This window comes from Ammodytes marinus, assembly GCF_949987685.1.
Source record: "Ammodytes marinus genome assembly, chromosome: 9".
NCBI classification, from domain to species: Eukaryota; Metazoa; Chordata; class Actinopteri; order Uranoscopiformes; family Ammodytidae; genus Ammodytes; species Ammodytes marinus.
The window spans coordinates 32027086-32048819 of NC_137213.1; the positions used below are offsets into that span (position 1 = coordinate 32027086).

At 38.2% G+C, this 21734-nt stretch overlaps 2 protein-coding genes across 2 annotated transcripts in view; one reads left to right on the plus strand and one right to left on the minus strand.

The window, feature by feature from the left end:
* The first annotated feature begins 7628 nt into the window (after window positions 1-7628).
* On the plus strand, window positions 7629-13575 carry LOC307255895 (uncharacterized protein). The gene is made up of 4 exons (XM_080034715.1): window positions 7629-7745; window positions 9268-9573; window positions 11652-11717; window positions 12232-13575. The coding sequence occupies exons 2-4, from the start codon at window positions 9363-9365 to the stop codon at window positions 12378-12380; spliced, it is 426 nt and encodes a 141-aa protein (XP_079890841.1). The 5' UTR covers window positions 7629-7745; window positions 9268-9362; the 3' UTR covers window positions 12381-13575.
* Window positions 13576-16161: 2586 nt separating this feature from the next.
* LOC307255195 (hatching enzyme 1.2-like) overlaps window positions 16162-21734 on the minus strand; it is a 7573-nt gene continuing 2000 nt past the window's right edge. The window contains exons 4-8 of the mRNA XM_080033840.1: window positions 20936-21064; window positions 20560-20677; window positions 18278-18459; window positions 17979-18060; window positions 16162-17357 (exon numbers count right to left, since the gene is read on the minus strand). Coding sequence (XP_079889966.1) covers window positions 17225-17357; window positions 17979-18060; window positions 18278-18459; window positions 20560-20677; window positions 20936-21064 — 644 coding nt within the window. The 3' untranslated portion in view covers window positions 16162-17224. The remainder of the gene's footprint in view (window positions 17358-17978; window positions 18061-18277; window positions 18460-20559; window positions 20678-20935; window positions 21065-21734) is intronic.

The window sequence follows — 21734 nt, forward strand, 5'->3', positions numbered from 1 at the left end:
ATTTAAGTATATATTAATATAAGATTATTATAATATTATGGTATATATATATTAATTGTATATTATTATTATTATTATTATTATTATTATTATTATTATTATTATTATTATTATTATTATTATTATTATTATTATTATATCAATGACATTGCATTATTATTATATTAATACTTTTTTATGAGTATATATTCTAGAATTCACTGCTTACATATTTTTAAATGTAAACACTTTAGTATTGAAAGTTAAGACCAGAGTGGATGGTTGTAACTGTCATTGTGATATTAATGTGAGAAAGCTTCAGAGCAGAAACCCACACAGCCCATCTGCTGCAGCAAAGGAAGTGTTGATTCGCTGTCAACAGTTTTTTTTACGAATCCTAATAACCACAGAGAATAGATTCATATCTGCTGCTTTACACTCTCTCTCTCTCACACACACACACGCACACGCGCACACGCACACGCACACGCACACGCACACACACACACACACACACACACACACACACACATAAACACATATATAGGCTCCTTATACCACTGAGCCTTCCACCCACACACAGCTAAACTCAGAGCAACAGATCAACTTTTTATGAGGGAATCTTACCCTGTACCCGAGCCAAATTTCCCCAAAGGGACACTAAAGTTTAACCAAACCCAACCTTAGATTCTGCTTTCGAAAACACAATGGGCATTTATTTTTAACAGTTTTTTTATGAATCCTAATAACCACAGAGAATAGATTCATATCTGCTGCTGTTCTCACTCATCAGCTCTAATGTCTAATCTTGATGTATTTCATGCCCCTGTAAAGCACTTTGAATGGCCTTGTGTCTGAATTGTGCTATATGAATAAACTTGCCTTTAATAAATTTAGATTAATAATCAAAACAATGTGTTTCTCATTGTGGTAGGCAAAAATGACCATTTAGGGATTTTCAATTTAATAAGGTACACAACATCAAGTAATTATGAGTTGCTTCCATATTAGATGCTGTTGATGCTCTAACATCAAATATAAACAACAGTGACATCTAGTGGATAGAAGAAAACCACACAACACTAAATCACTAGTATTACTTGCTTCATTGTTGCTTCAACTTTTAAACATTATTCAAACACTATTTGTTGTAATGCAACTAATACAAGACAGTAAATGTTACAGGTACAAATATTACCACTACTTCTATTGGCCCTGATGGAAACCTGAGGTTCTCATACACAACATCATGGGGTGGTAGGATGGCCTAGAGGAAAGGGGGCCAACTAGTAACCATAAGGTCGCTGGTTAGATCCCTGGCACTGGACAGGAGGGTGTTAGTAGTAAAACTAGTGGTGGCTGCTATTACATCTACCGTGCCCACCATCTCTACCATTGTGTCCTTGAGCAAGACACTTAACCCCAAACTGCTCCAGGCGTGCCGTAATGGCTGACCCTGCCCTCCAACCCCCTCCAAAGGTTGGTGACTTGAGAGGGGATATGCAAAGAATTAATTTTGATATACCTTATGTAAAGCGGCAGTGGCGAAGTGGGTAGGGAGATCGCCTCTGGACTGCAGGGTCGGAGGTTCGATCCCCCGTCTCCCCGCCACATGTCGAAGTGTCCCTGAGCAAGACACTGAACCCCAAATTGCTCCCGATGGTTCAGAGAGCGCCTTGCATGGCAGCTACTGCCATCGGTGTATGAGTGTGTGTATGAATGGGTGAATGTGGTAAGATATGTAAAGCGCTTTGGGGCTGAGAAAATCGGCTAGAAGGCGCTATATAAGTCAAGTCCATTTACCATTTAAATTGACAAATAAAGAAACTTAACTTCATCAGAAGGCACTAACAGCACTAGTAGAAACTGCTGTGGTAGTGACAGTAGCAGTTCAGTCTGAAGCAGTGTGTTGCTGTAGACACTAGAGGGCAGCATCGTGAAGGTTTTATTCTTCACAGCAGCACAGAACAGATTCAAGAACTGTCATAGAAACTGGAGAATGAGTTGATGGTTTAGGACTTGGAAAGTTTAAAAAAAATAGTTTATAATAGTTTATATAACTGGTTTGTAATAATATTTAAAATTTTAAATAAATAGCACAGAGTTAATATTTGTTTAGTTCAGCCAGGAAATGTGGTTGTGTCCTGAGAACAGTTGAACATGCAGAAATAGGAACAAGGTTTCTTATAATAACATAACAATAAAGATATATGTAAAGAAATTTTTATTATTTATATTTTATGTATTTTTTTTATTGTTTTATTATATTTATTTCTTATTCATAATTTAGCATGTAAGTAAACTGTTAAGTGCTTTATTGAAAATGTATGAATAATTATTAGGTTTTTCTTTGTGACTATAGTCCCCTGGTGGTTTGGTTACAAATTCTAACCACTACTCCACGATCGCCCCTGGTTTGTGGTTTTTAACTTTGACAGTTTTAGTTGAGCGCTGATTTTAATTGTTTTCTCTTCAGTTTTGCCTTTTATAGAAGACAGAAATTGAAGATATTTTGGACATCCGAACATTGATTTGTTCTATTAACTACTCAGTGCTTGTATCGGACTATAATCCCCAGGTGGTTTAGGTATATAAATGTTTTTCCATTATCTGAGCAGCAGAACGCAGCACTGAGATCCTGTTAAACTAATACTATACTTTTGCCACTGTCTGTGTTTAAGTGGATGTCAGTGAGGACCTTAACAAGAGCAGTCTCAGTGCTGTGGGCTGGTCGAAATGTAAAGGGACATTTGAAGGTTAAAATCACAATCAGGAGTTTAATTGAGTTGTATTTTTGGATTTACATTACGACCCGAACTTCTCATTAAATCTGTTCAGAGAAATTTAGATATTTAAGAAGAAATCACAAGCTGTAAGACGTAATCATCTCAATTAAAACAAAACAAAGGCCTGACATATTCCACATTATTTTTTAAATGAAATGTTCCATGATATTCAAATGTTTTTAGACACACCTGTACATAGCGCCATATGATGAATTGCATGTGTAAAGTAACTGCATGTAAAACTAAACAGAAAAACTATTATTCCTGTCTCTCTTTAAAACCTCAACCTCAGCAGAAAACCACAGAGCAGCTTCCTCTGAGCTGTCAATCACCAGCAGCAGCAGCAGCATCAGTCTTATCTGTCCGCCCCAGGGGCTGATGGGAGATCTGAGGACCCGTTAGAAACCACGTGGCCCTCGTCTCGTCTCACAGCTCGTCCTGGTTTGGCCTCGGCTGCGTCAGAGCGCCACTTCTCCCCAGGTTCACCAGAGGAAACTCCACTGCACAAAATGCTTTTCCTCCAAGCTGCTGCTCTGTGCTGTCTGTGTTCAGGTGAGGGTTTCCAGCCAATCAGGAGCCAGCACACTCAACCTTTAACAAAACACTGTCACACTGACCTCCATCTATCTGTCCCACTGTTTCATTCATACTTATTTACTTCTTATTCTTATATTGTTAGATTTGTTGGCCTTGTGGTTCTGAGCACATTCTTTACACTTATTCATTTTCTACATGTGTTTCTATTCTAATATATATATATAGTTAATATTTTCTATATATATATATATATATAGTTAATATTTTCTATATATATATATATATTTATGTATATAGATTAGTGGTGGGCCGATAACGGCGTTAACGGCTGCGTTAACGCCAGACTCTTATCGGGCGATAAAAAAAATATCGCCGTTAATCTCTTAATTCCACCTCCTGTTCGGCTCAGGGGAGATGCTGTTCGCCGTCGGGGTGAACCCCCTTCCGCACGTGAAGGCTCGCTTCACGTGCGGGAAAGCTATAGTGTGAGCGGCCACAGCTTGTATTTTGGTCATATCTAACACTGGACTGCAGGCCTATATAAAAGTGTTGTACCTTTGCTTTCTTTGGGTTAAAAAAAACTCCATCAACTCAGTATCCGTCTAGTCCAAAAAAACTCTGTCAGCTGCTGCTGCAGACGGTGTGCAGACGTGCTCGGAGAATCGGCATCGGCGCATCAACAGTCATTCAATGCAGCGGCAGTAATCATACAACCGAACGGTGTAGAAAGTCCCGTCAGTTAAAAATAGTGATCCAGATTTTAAATCCATGTTAAAATCGGAAGGATATAAAGCTAGTTAGCTTAAAAAAAGTAGCAAACATGTCAACTGTGATGTGTTCAGGCCGGCTCAGTAATATGATTGATGTGTTCAAATGCAACACAAAAAAAAAGAAATTTGAGATTTTGGCGAAACTTGTTTTCCCAGCAAGATAAAATAGATAGTAAAGATGGAATGGAATTATGACCTGTTTAATGTCCTATCTAGAGCTATGATCATATCAGCAATTAAAGCAATAATACAAGTTCTATTTCAACAAAATAATAGAAAATTATCAATTTTGATATCAATAAAGACTTGGATCGTTAAGGAGTCTTGAAAATGGTATCAATATCAATACAAATTAACTCTCCTGTCATCTGAGAGAAATTAAGATGATTTAATTTTTTTAACCGTTAGTATTTACCGGTTAAAAATATTATCGGTTGACTGGTTTACCATGGACATCCCTTATACTGTATAAATGTATGTCATACATTGTATGTTTTTTTTTGTGTTATCCCAGTTAAGTTTATTATTAATTTTTTATCATTTAATATTACTTTTAATAGTTCCGGGACGTTGGAGCAATAACCTGGTGTTTTGACACTTCAGTGTGCACTGTGAATTTGAAGTAATGTTCAGTTTTTGAATAAAGATGCAGCATTTACAAATGTTTATTTTTTTTATCCGATTCATCGATTAATCGAAAAAATAATCGACCGATTAATCGATTATTGAAATAATCGTTAGTTGCAGCCCTAAACAATTCATCGTTACCTCTTATGGCCTACAGTTCAAAGTTCATGTTTAACTGAATAAACAGTTTGTAAACACAAGTACATCTTGTTGAACATTATTTATTTTCATCACCAATTATCATAGTAGAACAGCTTCCTCAAGCAGTTTGTGATGCATGTTGGAAACAGGAGATGAGCCCCTGGTCTGATGCGCCACCTGGCTTGAGAAACACGTTCTCAAAGACTTACTTTGAGTCATTATTTAGGAGCACAAAGACTTACTTTGAGTCATTATTTAGGAGAACACAGACTTACTTTGAGTCATTATTTAGGAGCACACACATATTATGAATGAATTCAAATGAGACATTTTAATCTAGATTAATCTAGATTAATTTCAAAATTAATCTAGATTAATCTAGATTAAAAAAATTAATCTATGCCCACCTCTAATATAGATACATATATCCATATTGTTTGATTTTTATCGTTAAAAAATATTCTGATTCTGTTTCTCTACAGCGCTGGTTACCATGGCAGCAGAACTGATTCAGGACGACTTCACAGTGACCAGGAGAGTTGGTGAAACAGTCTCCATCAGCTGTAGAGGCTTTGACCAGTGTGATATTGATTATGTGCGCTGGTTCCAGAAGAAAGACACAGAAACATTCAGAGTGATTCTGCGTATTGACAGGAGTAATGGTGAAGTCAATTCAAACTACTACAATCATCCTCAGAAAGATGATTTCTCAGCTGTGGGGAGCCGGAGCCGCGTTGAGTTAAAGATCCAGAAAGCTAAACTCCTCCATTCAGCCTCCTACTACTGCTACTGTCTGAAGGTTGATCCCCACAGTGAGAAATGATCCCTGCAGCCTGTACAAAAACCAACAGACGTCAAACAGTGTTAGTGACAGGAAGAGAGCAGTGAACCACAGACCAGGTTCACAGGTTTCACCTCACAGTCACAAACACTCTGAGCTGAGGGATTTAGTTCAGCTTCTATTTATTGATATTTTGAACATATTTTCCAGCAGGTTTGTAGTTGTTCAACACAGTGAAGACAAAGGAGGAAATACAAGCACAAATGAGGCTAAAATAATAATCATAATTCATTTTTCATAATTAAAAAACAGATGTGTATCATAATGGTCTTGATGAATACAGTATATAGTCTGTTTTGTTCTGCTGCTTGAAAACAGTCTGTTTCTGCTCTGAAGGAAAACACTTCTAGAAGCTCTTTTTGTTTTCACCACATCATTTCACTTAAATATATTTAAGACTAATGTTGGACACATGTCAGCTCAGGACTTTATCCAGCAGCAGGTTATTAGGACGCTGAGTTTGTTCCCAGAATTCCATGCATCATGGGCCATTATAGCTGTCAATCAAGAGTAATTAAGGGTGCTGTTTGCATATGTATCAATTAATATAGGGAATCCAAACATAAATGTAAGTAAACAAGTTGGGTTAGAGAACCTAGGGCCCTGCCCTCTATATTATTGGGGTAAAGGGGCTACATTATGCTTTAAACGTAGAACAAAGGATATTTCAGCCTCTAATTCTCGATAAACTTTCCATCAAACACTTGACAAAATAAACAAAATAAACATCAGATAAACATCATGCAGCTGTAACATGATCCTGGCTCATAACTTGGACTGGTTCACCTCAGCTGACACATTCAGCAGCAGACAGGTTTTTGTATCAGTGGTTTTCACTGTGGGAAGGAGCACCAGTCTGGTACCACATCTTTGGCTCTGGAACTAAACTGTATGTAACAGGTAAGAAAAACATTTATTTAATTCATTTGTTTTATGAACAATTTGTTTTTATTCAGCTCCTGTTGCTACATGTTCGTTTTTCCATAATTAGAGAATTCTTGCAGCCATGCAGCAGTTAAAAAACGTTCATGATTCATGAAAAGAATCCTCCTTTAATCTTTCCTTTAAATCTCACAATCTGAAGTTTTTCTGTTTTCTTTATATAATATCTAGTATGAATATTACATGATGCTTAATGTAACTCTTATTTGATGAAAGTAATATGAAAGTGAATAGTGATACATATTCATTATCAGATACTTTATGTAAAGGCTTTTTAACAAGAATTAAATTGTATTATATGATAGGCTTTACCAGAGTCGTCTGCTTACAGCTCCCGTGACAGTTATGAACGTTTTATATTTTCTTTGTCACGAGGAAAGCCAATCAAGAGAGCAGAGCTCAGTCATCCTCCACGGTCAGACAGGAAGTGAAGCGATACATTACAAAGTAAAATCAGTTGACACTTCCGGTTTCACCATATGTAATGTATTTAGCTTTCTGTATATGTCCATGGTAGTCATTTAGAGCGAGCTGATCAATCGATATTGCGGACTTTGCAGTTAAAATAGCAGGAGAGATCACTTTGCTTGCTTTTTAACCTCTGTATTATCTTGTGGATTAAATCACTTTTTATGTTATTCATTATTTTACATGAAATTACCTTTGAGGAGAGATATCCTTGACACCTATTTTTTTTCTCACCTGCACACTTTGTTACCTTTTACCTTTTACGTCATATCATATTTTCTGTTGTCTATATCTTTTTAGTTTTTTTATTGTGCAAATAAATTAAATCATATCAAAAGCATTAAACCGGAAACAGGAAGTGTTTTGCTGACTTTCGTTTTTTATTTATTTTTATTTTTTTGCTGGAAAAGCTTAATGTAACTGCTAAATTGTGTTCTCTGATTTTTAAAAAACATGTTTATTTAAGAGCAGGGATTACGTCTCCAGAGTTGCCCGCTTACACCTCCCGTGACAGTTAGGAACGTTTTTTATCTTGGACTGGTTCACCTCAGCTGACACATTCAGCAGCAGACAGGTTTTTGTATCGGTGGTTTTCACTGTGGGAACGAGGCATCTCCCGCATCTTTGGCTCTGGAACTAAACTGTATGTAACAGGTAAGAAAAACATTTATTTAATTCATTTGTTTTATGAACAATTAGTTTTTATTCAGCTCCTGTTGCTACATGTTTGTTTTTCCATAATTAGAGAATTCTTGCAGCCATGCAGCAGTTAAAAAACGTTCATGATTCATGAAAAGAATCCTCCTTTAATCTTTCCTTTAAATCTCACAATCTGAAGTTTTTCTGTTTTCTTTATATAATATCTAGTATGAATATTACATGATGCTTAATGTAACTCTTATTTGATGAAAGTAACATGAAAGTGAATAGTGATACATATTCATTATCAGATACTTTTTGTAAGGGCTTTTTAACAAGAAGTAAATTGTATTATATGATCGGCTTTACCAAAGGTATATCTGAACATTTAATACTTTTTAACATTGAAAGATTATGTGAAAAATCTAAAATTGTTACAAAATGACTGATCATTTATTTAGTTTTTTAGATGGTAGAGAAAAGTGTATGGCATTCAATGTAACACATAGTATTGATTTAAATAGTTTTCTATTTTAAGGTTAATTATAATATACATATGTTTTATTATATCTGTGTTAAATGAAAAAGTATTAAAAAAGATCATACCTTTTTATAGTGTATAACAGATATTTCTAAACGTATCATTGTAATTATGCATTCACTTTAAAATTGAAAATAAAAAGTAATGTTATTTATGTATTTATTTGTGTTTTAAGAGTAACGTTAGATTAGATAATATGGTGGTATAAAGCATTTCATAAATATTTTGATGATTGAATTATAAGTGATGTTTATGCGGCTCTCTTATATATTGATACATAGACTATAAGTGAAGATGAAGATAAAGGAAAAAATAAATCTCACGTAAATTGACAATCTTTATCAATAAATCATTAATTATGTTACATTACATTAAAGACCTACTTCACCGGTTTGAATATGAAGGTGTATTGAATTCTGAGATCCTATGTAGTATAAATGTGCGAAAAAAAATTGAAATCGGTTCATCCTAGCCTGAGAAAAGGCAGAAAGAGTGTTTTTTTAACCCTATATTTCTCCTTCTCGTGACATCACAGAAAGAGAAATATAGGGTTAAAAAAAAAACTTACTTTGTAAATATTACTGTGATGTCTTTTACTGTGACATCACAGTAATATTTACAAAGTACATAGGATCTCAGAATTCAATACACCTTCATATTCAAACCGGTGAAGTGGGCCTTTAAAATAGAAAAAAATTATGTAAACAAGAAATTTTTTTAAATTAATTAGTGAATGTATGCTTATTGTTATATGAAAAAAACGTACACCCATTAATGGTACATTTTATTATAATTACACGTTTTAAATTATGATGAATGGACTTGTATATTGTGTGTGTGTGTGTGTGTGTGTGTGTGTGTGTGTGTGTGTGTGTGTGTGTGCGTGTGTGTGTGTGTGTGTGTGTGTGTGTGTGTGTGTGTGTGTGTGTGTGTGTGTGTGTGTGTGTGCATGTGCATTTGTGTGTCTGTGTGTTTGTTTCTGCTGTCCAACTTCAGATGAGCAGGTGGTGAAGCCCGTGGTGAGCGTGTACCCAGCAGCATCCAGCGCCCACCCTGGGGGCCAGAGCTCCCTGCTGTGTCTGGCCTCAGACATGTTTCCTCCTCTGGTCAAGTTCTCCTGGGAAAGACAGAAGGAGAATGGAGCTGTGGAGAAGGTGACCGCTGATCAGGGAGAGCAGCTGGAGCTCAGAGAGTCTGGACACACTGCCTCCATCTTAAGGATCAATCAAGAGAACAGCACGTATAAATATCTCTGCTCTGTGGAGCATGAGAGCGGCACAGTGAAGGCCCAAACAGAACAAGGTAATGAAGACTCAGGGACTGTGTTCAGCAGCAGCCGACATCTCTTAATTTGTGTCTTTATTTTTAGTAATGTTTTGGGTATTTTCAAGCTTTATTTAATAGTATCGAGAGACAGAGTTGAAATGGGGCAGAGAGGGGGATGTCATGCATAGAAAATGGCTGGGCTGGATTCTAACCCGGGTCTGCTGTGAAGAGGACTGAGCCTCTATGTGGGAAGGGGGCTCTAACCACTACACCACTACACTCTGTGTACAAAAATAGTTTTTTGTCCGCCCCCCCCTCTAATCCTTTTTTTAAGGAACAGGATGTGACCAACTGTTTTAAAAAAATGCAACCCCCGCAAAGGCCCAGGCCCTGATCACATCAGCGGCCGTTTATTAAACACATGTGCTGATCAATTGGGTCCCATTTTTCATTTGATTTTTAACAGATCTCTCAGTCAGCAGATAGTACCCTCCCTCTGGAAACAGTCCACTATAATACCAGTTGGCAAGTGCAATAATCCAAAAACACTTAGCGATTTCAGACCTGTAGCCCTTACTTCCCTGGTCATGAAGCAATTTGAGAAGCTTGTCAAATCAGAACTCGTCGCTAAAACCAAGAGCCTTCTAGACCCTTTTCAATTTGCTTACAGGGAGGGAAGAGGCGTCCAGGACGCTATCGCTACTCTTCTAAATCTGCTTCTTAAACATCTTGAAGGCAGTAAGAAGCACGACAGGCTACTTTTTGTCGACCTCTCCTCTGCTTTTAACACGATCCAGCCCCATGTTCTCGTTGAAAAGTTAATTAACACTTTTAGCCTGGATCCTTGTCTAGTGGGTTGGATATTGGATTTTTTAACAAATAGATCACAACGTGTTAAGGTGAACACAACAGTGTCTAGCCTTCTGTCTACCTCCACTGGTTCGCCACAGGGCTGTGTTCTCTCCGCTCTTTTGTTTATTTTATACACCGATGACTGTCGCAGTAACCACGACAACCGCTTCATCATTAAATACGCGGATGATTCGGTCATTGTCAGCCTTCTCAATAACGACGAGACTGTGCATGGCCAGGTTACAGAGGACTTTCTGACCTGCTGCAATGATGCTTTCCTTGAACTTAACATCTCTAAAACAAAAGAGCTCTGCATAGATTTCAGACGTGGCCCCCATCCCACCGAGAGCACTGTCATTTGTGGCCAGCCAGTGGAAATTGTGACCAGTTACAAATATCTGGGCACGATTATTGATAATCATCTGAAATTTGATGTTAACACGGACATGCTGTGCAAGAGGGGCCAGCAACGCCTGTACTGCCTTAGAAAACTGGCTAGATTCAATGTCGCAAAAAGCCTGTTGAAACTGTTTTACTGTGCTTACATACATTCTGTCATCTCCTTCTCTGCTATCTGCTGGTTCGGTAACCTCACTACCAAGGATAAAAATTCAATAGGGAAAGTTGTAAAAACTGCCTCAAAAATTACTGGCATCCAGTTGGAGAGCCTCGACTCTTTTTACCACAGACAGTTGCTTAAGAAAGCTTTTTACATTCGTCAGGACCAGGCCCATCCACTCTACTCCGAGTTTATGTTGTTGCCATCAGGCCTTCGTCTGTGTGTCCCTAGGATAGCCAACAATAGATACAAATACTCCTTCGTCTGTGTGTCCCTAGGATAGCCAACAATAGATACAAATACTCCTTAGTCCCTTCATCCATCCGTGCAATCAATTCGGCCAGCAGCAGGTGATTGATGATGATGTTGATGTTGACTTGATTTTTATTTTGTTGCAGATGTCTTTGTTTTTATCTGCTTTTAATTTGTTTTTATTTTTTAATTGTTTTTATTTTTTAATTGTTTTTATTTTTATTTTGTTTTTATATCCAGGCACTTTATTTTTATGCACTTTCTTGTCCTCCTCAGGCTTGTGTACATATTATTGTGCACATAATGGTGTTGTGTGCCCATTGATGTCATTGTCGTGTGTTTGATATCCTGTTGTAAACAATTTGCCCTTTTGGGACATTTAATAAAAACCTTGAACCACTAAGCGACACCCCTGGAATGACATTTCTTTTTGAATCCTTTTCTGTTTCAGAGGTTCCAGCTGCAGCAGCCTCCTGTCCTCCAGAGAGAGACCTGCTAGCTCTGCACCGAGCTCAATGTAAGATCACCTTCTGCCTCTCTGCATGGACAGTTTTAGAGACATTTCACTACATTAGGGGCTTTGAGGGTGCTATGAAATCTATGAGGACCAAATCTAGAAGCTCCAATGAATCCAACTTCCCAATCATAATAACCTGTGTCTTTATAAATGTAGACTTTCCATTGGATCCTTCAGTAACTTTAATCTTCATTATTTTATTCGTAATTCGTAATTTCTTGGGTCCTGACTTTTTTTTAATCAGTCAGTGTGGTCCTTTTGAGCTTTAATTGTTCAATTAATAAGAATATGTTGAAACAGATTAATAACCTTTGTCTGTCTGTCTGTCTGTCTGTCTGTCTGTCTGTCTGTCTGTCTGTCTGTCTGTCTGTCTGTCTGTCTGTCTGTCTGCCTGCCTGCCTGTCTGTCTGTCTGTCTGTGTGTCTGTCTGTCTGTCTGTCTGTCTGTCTGTCTGTCTGTCTGTCTGCCTGTCTGTCTGTCTGTCTGTCTGTCTGTCTGTCTGTCTGTCTGTCAGTGATCTTCCAGGCTGAGTGCAGGGTGAAGCTGCTGGTGCTGCTGTACACGCTGCTGATAGTGAAGAGTCTGGTGTACTGCTACAGCCTCTATGTGATGATGATCTTCAGAAACATGGGACCGTCCACCAACGGCACACTGGCTGACTGACTGTTTTCTGCTTCACCTTTCCTCACCATCAAATCTCATCCATTCATCTCATTTATCACTTTGATCGGCTTTCAAAAAGGTTAATAATGACATGTTATGGGTGCTCCAGTGGCATAGTGGATAGAACGTGTACCATATTGGCTCAGGCCTTGTTGCAGTGGTCTCGGGTTCAAATCCGACCCGTGGACCTTTACTGCAGGTCATAACCCCTCTCTCTCTGTCGCCCCATTTCAACACTGTACTATCTGATAAAGCTTGAAAATGCCCCAAAAAAAGATCTGTGCTGTTTGTTTGTAAAATATATATTTTTATGAAGAGCTGAAATACTGTAAAATATACACCATATAAACACGCTTAGGGCCCGTGTCCACCTAACGCCTTTTTCCCACCGCAAGCGCCTTTTTTCAATTGATTCCCAATGAGAAGCGGCCGCCTCGGGAAAAGGCGGCCGCTCTGAGAAAAGGCGCAGCGCCCAGCGGTTTTTTTCGAGCGCTTTTTGTCTTTTTGTGCGGCCGCTTCGAGATTTGCAAGTTGAAAAAAGTTTAACTTTTCAGAAAGGCGGCGGGGACGTCACCGCCGCTTTTTTCAAAGGGCCAATCAGATAGTAGATCGTCGGGACTCGTCGCCTTGGCAACAAAGAAGACGGAAGAGAAACTGCTTTTTCCGTCTCTGTTTACCCGAAACTGTACGAAAATAGAGACTTAAAATGACCAGAACAGAGGGAGGAGAGCCCGTTAAAATGACCAGAACAGAGGGAGGAGAGCCTGTTTGTGGGAGCAGATTAGGCCAACACTTGATTCTCTGTATTTTTTATCTCCTACAGATCGTTTCATGCGCACACATCAGCCTACAACTTGCTCCGTGTGTGTTTGCAGGAGCCGTGATAACTCCTCATCCAAACAGAGGATGGTGGAAAGTATTCTCTGTTTCATAAGACTACTCATATTACAATGTAACGATTTAAATAGAAAACAGCAAGCCTAAACAGTTAAACCAGTGTTGATAGGTCTGACTGACAGGTGACGATCAGCATTTTCTCTCCCCCGATCACAGCACTCTCTCTCCCAGCTCATAAAACGCTTGAAAAAAGCGGTCGAAAAAACCGGTTGTAAAAAACGCTCAGTAGACACACTCCCGAGCGCACAGCCAGCGTTTAACGCTGGAAAAAGGCGTTAGGTGGACACGGGCCCTTATAATCATAGTGACTAAGTGTATTTAATGTGGTAAACAGTGTTATTGTGATAATGTAGTTTAATTACCACTTACAAATGTTACTTTAGTCGGCTAGATATTTTGTACTTTAAAGTATCGTTTCTTGAGTTTATTTTTAAATATACTGTTCAGAGTGCAGCAGGTTTGTCAAATTATGTCAGTGTTTCATTCTCAATAAACTGAAAAAAAATCACACTGTCTCCATTGGCCGTTTATGATGACACCTACACGTAGTTTGTCTCTGGTTGTTAGTAGATCTCAGTTTACTTTCACACAGCGTCAAATGAACAGGAAGGTTTGAATATAAACAAACAGCTAAACAAGGACAACAAAGCCAAGAGAAGAGAAGCAGACAGGAACATATAGACATTATATACCAGTCAGTGGGTGTGTGTGTCCCACCAGGTTCAGGGCTGAGACACTTTTATAAATGTGTCAGTGTGGAAGTTAAACTCTACGCTGATGACACTGTGGTCACTGAGCTGAACCAACATGGACGCTCTAGTTCTGCTCATTGTTTGTTTGACTTGTTTGTCTCTGTGGTTTGTGTTCTGACGCTCTGATCAATGACAAAGATGAACAACATATTATTTTTATAAATATATAATTTGCTGCTTAATCAATGCACAATCTTTTACAATTTATTTTTATTGTCATGAGTATGTATTCTAGAATTTGCTGCTTACATTTTTTTTTAAATATTAACACAGAGTGGATGGTTGTAACTGTCATTGTGATATTAATGTGAGAAAGCTTCAGAGCAGAAACCCACACAGCCCGTCTGCTGCAGCAAAGGAAGTGTTGATTCGCTGTCAACAGTTTTTTTATGAATCCTAATAACCACAGAGAATAGATTCATATCTGCTGCTGTACACACACACTCTCTCTCTCTCTCTCTCTCTCTCTCTCTCTCTCTCTCTCTCTCTATCTCTCTCTATCTCTCTCACACACACACACACACACACACACACACTCACATACACACACACACACACACACACACACACACACACACACACACACACACACACACACACACATAAGTATATAGGCTCCCCACACACAGCTGAACTAAGAGCAACAGTTCCACTTTTTATGAAGGAATCTTACCCTGTACCCGAGCCAAATTTCCCCAAAGGGACACTAACGTTGAACCAAACCTAACCTTAGATTCTGCTTTCGAAAACACAATTTATATAAATATAATATATGTATATTAATGTAAACAGGTTTGGATCAAAAGTTAAGACAGTGAGTACTGAGCACTGAAATCCACCTGAAGTTCCTGGAACAATAGTTTAACCAGAGAGGAAGTCATGTCCACTGTCATTGAGATATTATTGTTGATTCGCTGTCAACAGTTTTTTTATGAATCCTAATAACCACAGAGAATAGATTCATATATGCTGCTGTTCTCTCTCATCAGCTCAAATCTAAACAACAGTGACATCTAGTGGATGGATATAGAAATACACAACACTAAATCACTAGTATTACTGGCTTCATTGTTGCTTCAACTTTTAAACATTATTCAAACACTATTTTGTGTGTAAGTGCATATAAAACTAAACATAAACACAGTTATTCCTGTATATCTTTTAAACCTCAAACTCTGCAGAAAACCACAATGTTTGCTTGTTGTGTATTTTCCTCTAAAGACTTTAAACTGTACAATACAAATACATTTGGTATCTACAATATTATTTTGCCAACTTATCCAAACTACTGTCTTTACCATTACATGTTTGTTTTAAGTGTTCTTTTCCAATTTTCAATTTTGAAATTAGCTTTATTCTACCTCTGCCTCAGGATCCGCATCGGACGCCTGCCTGCTATACCCATTCTCCTGCCTGCCATTCCCATTCTCCTGCCTGCCATTCCCATTCTCCTGCCTGCCATACCCATTCTCCTGCCTGCCATACCCATTCTCCTGCCTGTCATACCCATTCTCCTGCCTGTCTTTGTGGACCTGACCCTGACCATAACCCAGGCTGTTGCTTTTGCTTGTTACTTTTATGTGTTTTTAAATGTTGGTACTGTAGTGTTTGGTTTTGTTTGATGTTGGTTTGTCTGTTTGGTGTTGTTCTGTTGTTCTCTCTCCGTGAAGTATGTTTCTACTTTGTTTGACTCACTCACTATGATAATGTCCCCCTTGATAACAAACTGGGCTCATTTTGTTTTCAAGGGGGACATCAACAACCCTTTCACCTATCCTAATTCAAAAGTTCCTCGTAGCTACTGTGATAAACAAAACAGCAACAGTCGCTGGAAAATGACTCATTGTGCCATTTTTGCTCTGGAAAAGCGAAACGGAACACGACACCAACTAAAATACCCAACCTTTTGTGCATTTGTCATGTGCAAAAACTGCAAGATCCTTTTACCAACCGGTGGCCGATTCCCGTTCCCATCACAGTGAATGGAAGGGGCCACAGCCGTCTGAGTAGATGCTAACAGGTTTATATTTTCTTTCCTCAGTGACCCCTGGGCAGAATTCACCAAAACAAAAAACTAATCTGAGGGGTTACCACCTCTTTTGGCTGGAAATCAAAAACATCACAGCTTTATTTTGCTTGATTTTATTGAACAAGTTGATTGTAAAGATTAATACAAAGTCATTCATTATAAATCATTAGTGGATAAATATATTGCATCAACGAAATAATGAAACACAGTTCGACCCAAGTTCTCCCGATAATCATATAAGGAATTATTAATAATTTAGAATTGATAAGTTATTTTAGAGGTTATCGTGTAATGCTATTGATTAGATTTGCACAATTCATTTAGTACCAATTTAGAGGCACTTGTACTTTCCAAGCGATTCTGGAGCATGCCGGTTGTCAAAATCACTTTTTGTAAAAATCAATGAATATAAGTGGAAGCCTCTTTGTTTATAGGGCTATACCAGTTTACAGAGCCTAGGCTGTGTATTAACACAAGGTTTTTGTTGTTGGAGGGTTTTTGTTGTATGAAAAACAACTTTCTCTGTGTCTAATTGTTCCATTATGTTCATTTCCGCATCGTTTACAATCATTAAATCAATTAAAATCTCTGTGATTCCACTCAGTAAAACCAGAAGATAATCATCAATAAAGAAAAGAGTACATGATTCAAATCAAATGATTAAATTTGAATTGAAAAATTGTTTAAAAAACAAAGATAAAGGCAGTTTCCCCATTAGTCTGACCTCATTAGACTTTTTCTAAACCACAAATCTCAATTTCTAAAGCACTTACATCAACTAAACTTTCCATAATCATTCCTTGCACTATTCTGAAGGTTATTACAGAAGGATTTGTTCATATGTTGTTAACCGTCTGATTTATAAGTCTGCTGAGGTCAGACTAATGGGGATACATCTTTCATTAGTGGGATGTGTCTGCCGTGTTCTTCCACATGTTAAAGTAGCTACGAGGAACTTTAAAATACTTTTGAGAAAGTCAAATTGTTCCTCTGATGATCATACATTACATGTAACAGTAAACGAGAACATCAGTGCAAAGAATGCTATTTTTATATCGTTTTTCGCTATGCCTTTGACACTACCGTTTTTTGTCTATAGGGGGGCGCTAGAATTTACACAAACTGAAAGTTCCTCGTAGACACTTTAACAACAGGATGTTTAGGTTTCACACGCGGCATTGGTAGAGCCGGTTGACGAGGGCGATGTCATTACTGGTCATACTGGTCGCTGTTCCCAGACTCAGTCTCGGGTTACTCTTAGCGACAATGGTTTGCTGCCCATTTCTGGAGAAGGCAAAGCTGGAGGAGGACACACAGAAAAAAACATGTTTACAGACCTATACCTTGTCTGTTTGCATCTGTATATTTCTCCAATACAACCATCTTTAAAGGACATTATCTCAATATTAGTTTTTCTCTTAACCAAAAATCTCAACTCCTAAAGCACACATCAATACACTTTCCATAATCATTCGTTGCACTATTTTGAAGGTTATTAAAGAAGGACTTGTTCATATGTTGTTCATTGACTGATTTATGAGACATTTTCTTCATAAAAACATGCTAAAAATGCATTTTTTTTTACATAGTGTTTTCTTATTTATAAAATTAAAAGAGCCTGTATCCAAAATCTGTTCAGTAAAAACCTTGGACTCTAATATGAAAATGGTTTTATCCAACATGTAGATGTTTGGTGTTTAAGGAGATGAACATTTAATCATAATTAGTAAGATATTGCCAAATTTGCATATTTATTAAACGATTTCTGAAAAAAATTGTTATAGAAAAGATAATAGTGTTTTCATCAGTTTCATGATCTTATCTATAGGTTTAAAAATGTTGCCCTGTTCCCCTGCAGTGTCTCGGCTTAAGCAATAATACATTTTCAATAGATGATTTATAGATCCAGAGTTCACTCACTTTCCGTAGTGCATGATGGAGTTGAGGTCGTAGGGAACTCCCAAGTTGTTGGTACTGGTCCTCAGGAACTGCCTACGCGCTCCTACAGAAGAGAAAAGATTTAGTCCTAGGTTACAGTCTGTGTATTGGATCTGAAAAGCTGACGCTAAACTGGATTTTCTGAAGGAGTATGAAGATTTGAAAAAGTTTGAAAATGATTGTTGAAAAATAACCCTATGTGTGTGTGTGTGTGTGTGTGTGTGTGTGTGTGTGTGTGTGTGTGTGTGTGTGTGTGTGTGTGTGTGTGTGTGTGTGTGTACCTGGCTGTATGTTGTTGGTGAGGATGGAGACGTAGCGGTCTCTGTCGGAGCGTCTCTGTTCGTGGTGGAATCCAAGAGCGTGAAGAACTTCATGTTGGATCGTCCTCGTGCTGAAACAACCTCTTCTCTTTAGAGAGATAGCCTGTCCTCTACCTCTCTGACGGCCTATGTAAGATGAACAGCTGAGAGACACACACGCACACACACACACACGCAAGCGCACACGCGCACACACACACACACATGCGCAAACACACCCACGCACGCAAGCGCACACGTAGACACACACACATACAGAAGAAGAAAAAATTGTTTAGGACCTGTACAAAGTATTTTTTCAGAAGCTACAGTGGCCTTCAAGGACAAGAACAATTCTAAATTTTAAACAATGCACCTGATGACATTCCAACTATGACACTTTCAAGATGGCGGCACTAGGCCTTGGTCCAAAATATGCAGAAATATGGACATATATGAGACCCTTTCTAAGGGAAAAAATAATAATTAAAAAAAAAAAGTCAGCTATTATGCACTAAATTAAATGTACTCATGGATATTATAATTACTTTCTACAAAATCTGCTAGGAAATAAAACCCAAAATTCTACACACTGCAGCTTTAAGCAGAATTAGTTAGAGATCGCTACATTTTCATATTTATTCAAACATTTCTGAAAAACTTTTAAAACAAATAATAATAGTTTTAAAGGTCCCATATTATGCTAAATGCACTTTTTAAATGTGTTCCAACATATCCATGGGTCCACGGTGTGCCTAGAGACTGCCAAAATATTTAAAAAAATAACAATCTCTCCTTTTCTCACTCTCCCCCTTTCTGAAACCCCCACCCCTCCCCCCCCAATATACTCCAGTCAGAATTCTCCCCGTTTCTGACGTCAAAAACTGGAAAGCCAGAAGCTTCCACTGTGCAGCTCACACCCCTATTTCTTTTTGGTCCACGGCCCCGAGATCCTCTGGAAAAATATTCCTTCACCCCCATGTTGTTTGCTTGTTGCTAAGCGACAAGATGCCTGTAGTACAGAAAAGCATGGTGAATGTTGCATAATCCACTCATTTATCTTAACCACAACAGCCTCATTTTTAATAACACAACGGATAGGAAGCTACTTGTGGGTTTTTTCAAACAGTGAAACTGAAAGAAATGTTTTTATTGGTATTTTTGCCTGACTGGTGTATAGCTATTAGCTTTGGGACAAGCATTCAGCTTTTGCTCATAAAAACATATTTCTATCCCCCACACCAGTCTGGAAATGCCTCGTTTTTAACAGGACAAAGGATTGGAAGTTAATAGTGTAGAAATCAACTTTGAAGATATTTTTTTCACTGATTTCAGTGGTATTTTTAGCCGGTAGCTCCCGAGCTAGCTTCGCAGTAGCCACCATCTTTTGCAGCATTTGTATTGTGAACATGCCGTTTCCATTAGCTTGTGGCTGTCAGTGCATCTGTATGAACATAGTCTTTCATGTAGACAAGGATAGGTCATGTCAAACTGTTCAAAGTGCGTTACTAGCACTAGACTTGGTTCTTCTCATGGGTAGGCTAAACCTAACTGAGCTAACAGGCTATACGTCATCATTGTTTACAAACAGACAGAGGGCGAGGCGTATCTGGCTTCGCTTCCAGACAGGGGGCGGGGGGAGCTCAAAGATTGTATATTTACGAGGGGAGCTGCAGCTCTTTTTAAAAAATAGGCCATTGAGAGATTAGCTGAACATCGTACAATAAATTATCTGAAAGTTTTTTTCAGCAAACAATTAAAGAAAAACGTATTAGGGACCACTAAGACCATATAATATGGTGTATAATAGAACGTATTAGGGACCACTAAGACCATATAATATGGTGTATAATAGAACCGAAAAGTGTATAATATGGGAGCTTTAATGTCAGTAATCAACTGGCAATGTGACATGTTGATATCTTTAAGATAAACATTTATCTCGACCTCAGGCAAATTTTGAATGTAGGACTTTAACTTGTACCAGAGTATTTCTGTGTGTGTGTGTGTGTGTGTGTGTGTGTGTGTGTGTGTGTGTGTGTGTGTGTGTGTGTGTGTGTGTGTGTGTGTGTGTGTGTGTGTGTGTGTGTGTGTGTGTGTGAGTGTGAGTGTGTGTGTGTGTGAGTGTGTGTGTGTGTGTGTGTGTGTGTGTGTGTGTGTGTGTGTGTGTGTGTGTGTGTGTGTGTGTGTGTGTGTGTGTGTGTGAGTGTGTGTGTGTGTGTGTGTGTGTGTGTGTGTGTGAGTGTGTGTGTGCGTGTTCATACCCACGGCCAGGGTAGAAGTAGAGGAACTCCCGTTGCCTCCTGCGCCACACAAAGCGAATGCATGTTGAGCTATGGAACCTCAACAATGCTCGGATGATTTTATTGCGCTCTGTTCTGACTGGAGAAAAAAAAATATTTATTTATTTAAAAAAAAATTATTGGTGAGATGCATGAATAGACAAACACAGCGCTCGATATACAGGTCACTGTTTTTTCACATTTTTTGTTTCCAGTTTACAAAGCCTATGCTGTGTATAAACACTAGATTTTTAACCTGTCCGTACTGTGTAGTCGGGGATCATGAGGAGGTATTTACTGATGTTGACATGAAGTGATTTTGACAACAAGCGTTCTCTTTTGAGATAGTATTTCTTACTGAATGAGCGGGCGATATAGATTGGAACGTAGACATAGCGACCAGACTTGGGCCACTTGCAGCCTCTTGCTGTGCACCTGTCAGCATTCCTCTGAATGTTTGGGATGACGTCACCGTCGACCAGTCCTTCTAAACAACAGATAAACACAGTATTCAAGTCAACTCAAACTTTATTGTCAATTCTGATATATGCAGGACACACATAAGAATCGAAATGGCGTTTATCTCCAACCCACAGTGGGTTAGGACACACACACACACACACACACACACACACACACACACACACACACACACACACACACGGTGCAATAGGAACAAAACATTTAAATGAAGTAGAATAAGATAAAGATAAACAATATTAAACATTAAATACATTCTAAAAACTAAATAGTGCAAGGGTAAAATATTCATCATATTTAATGCACTGAAAAATGAAAAGTCATGAACACTCAACATGTCAAGGTAACTGTCTGAGGATTTTTTAAGTTCTGAGGATAAAACTAAAACGTTTAAAGGCCTATTTCACCGGTGGGAATATGAAGGTGCATTGAATTCTGAGATCCTATGTAGTATAAATGTGCAAAAAAAAAATTTAATTGGTTCATCCTAGCCTGAGAAAAGGCAGAAAGAGTGTTTTATGGTCTCACTGTCTAACCCTACATTTCTCTTTCTGTGATGTCACAGAAAGAGAAATCTCTTGTTCAGATGACACATCATATCATTCATACAGTTCATTCATAGTTCTAAGAATTCCAAAAAGTCAAAAAAATTCTTCAGATTGTACGTTCAGAAAGAA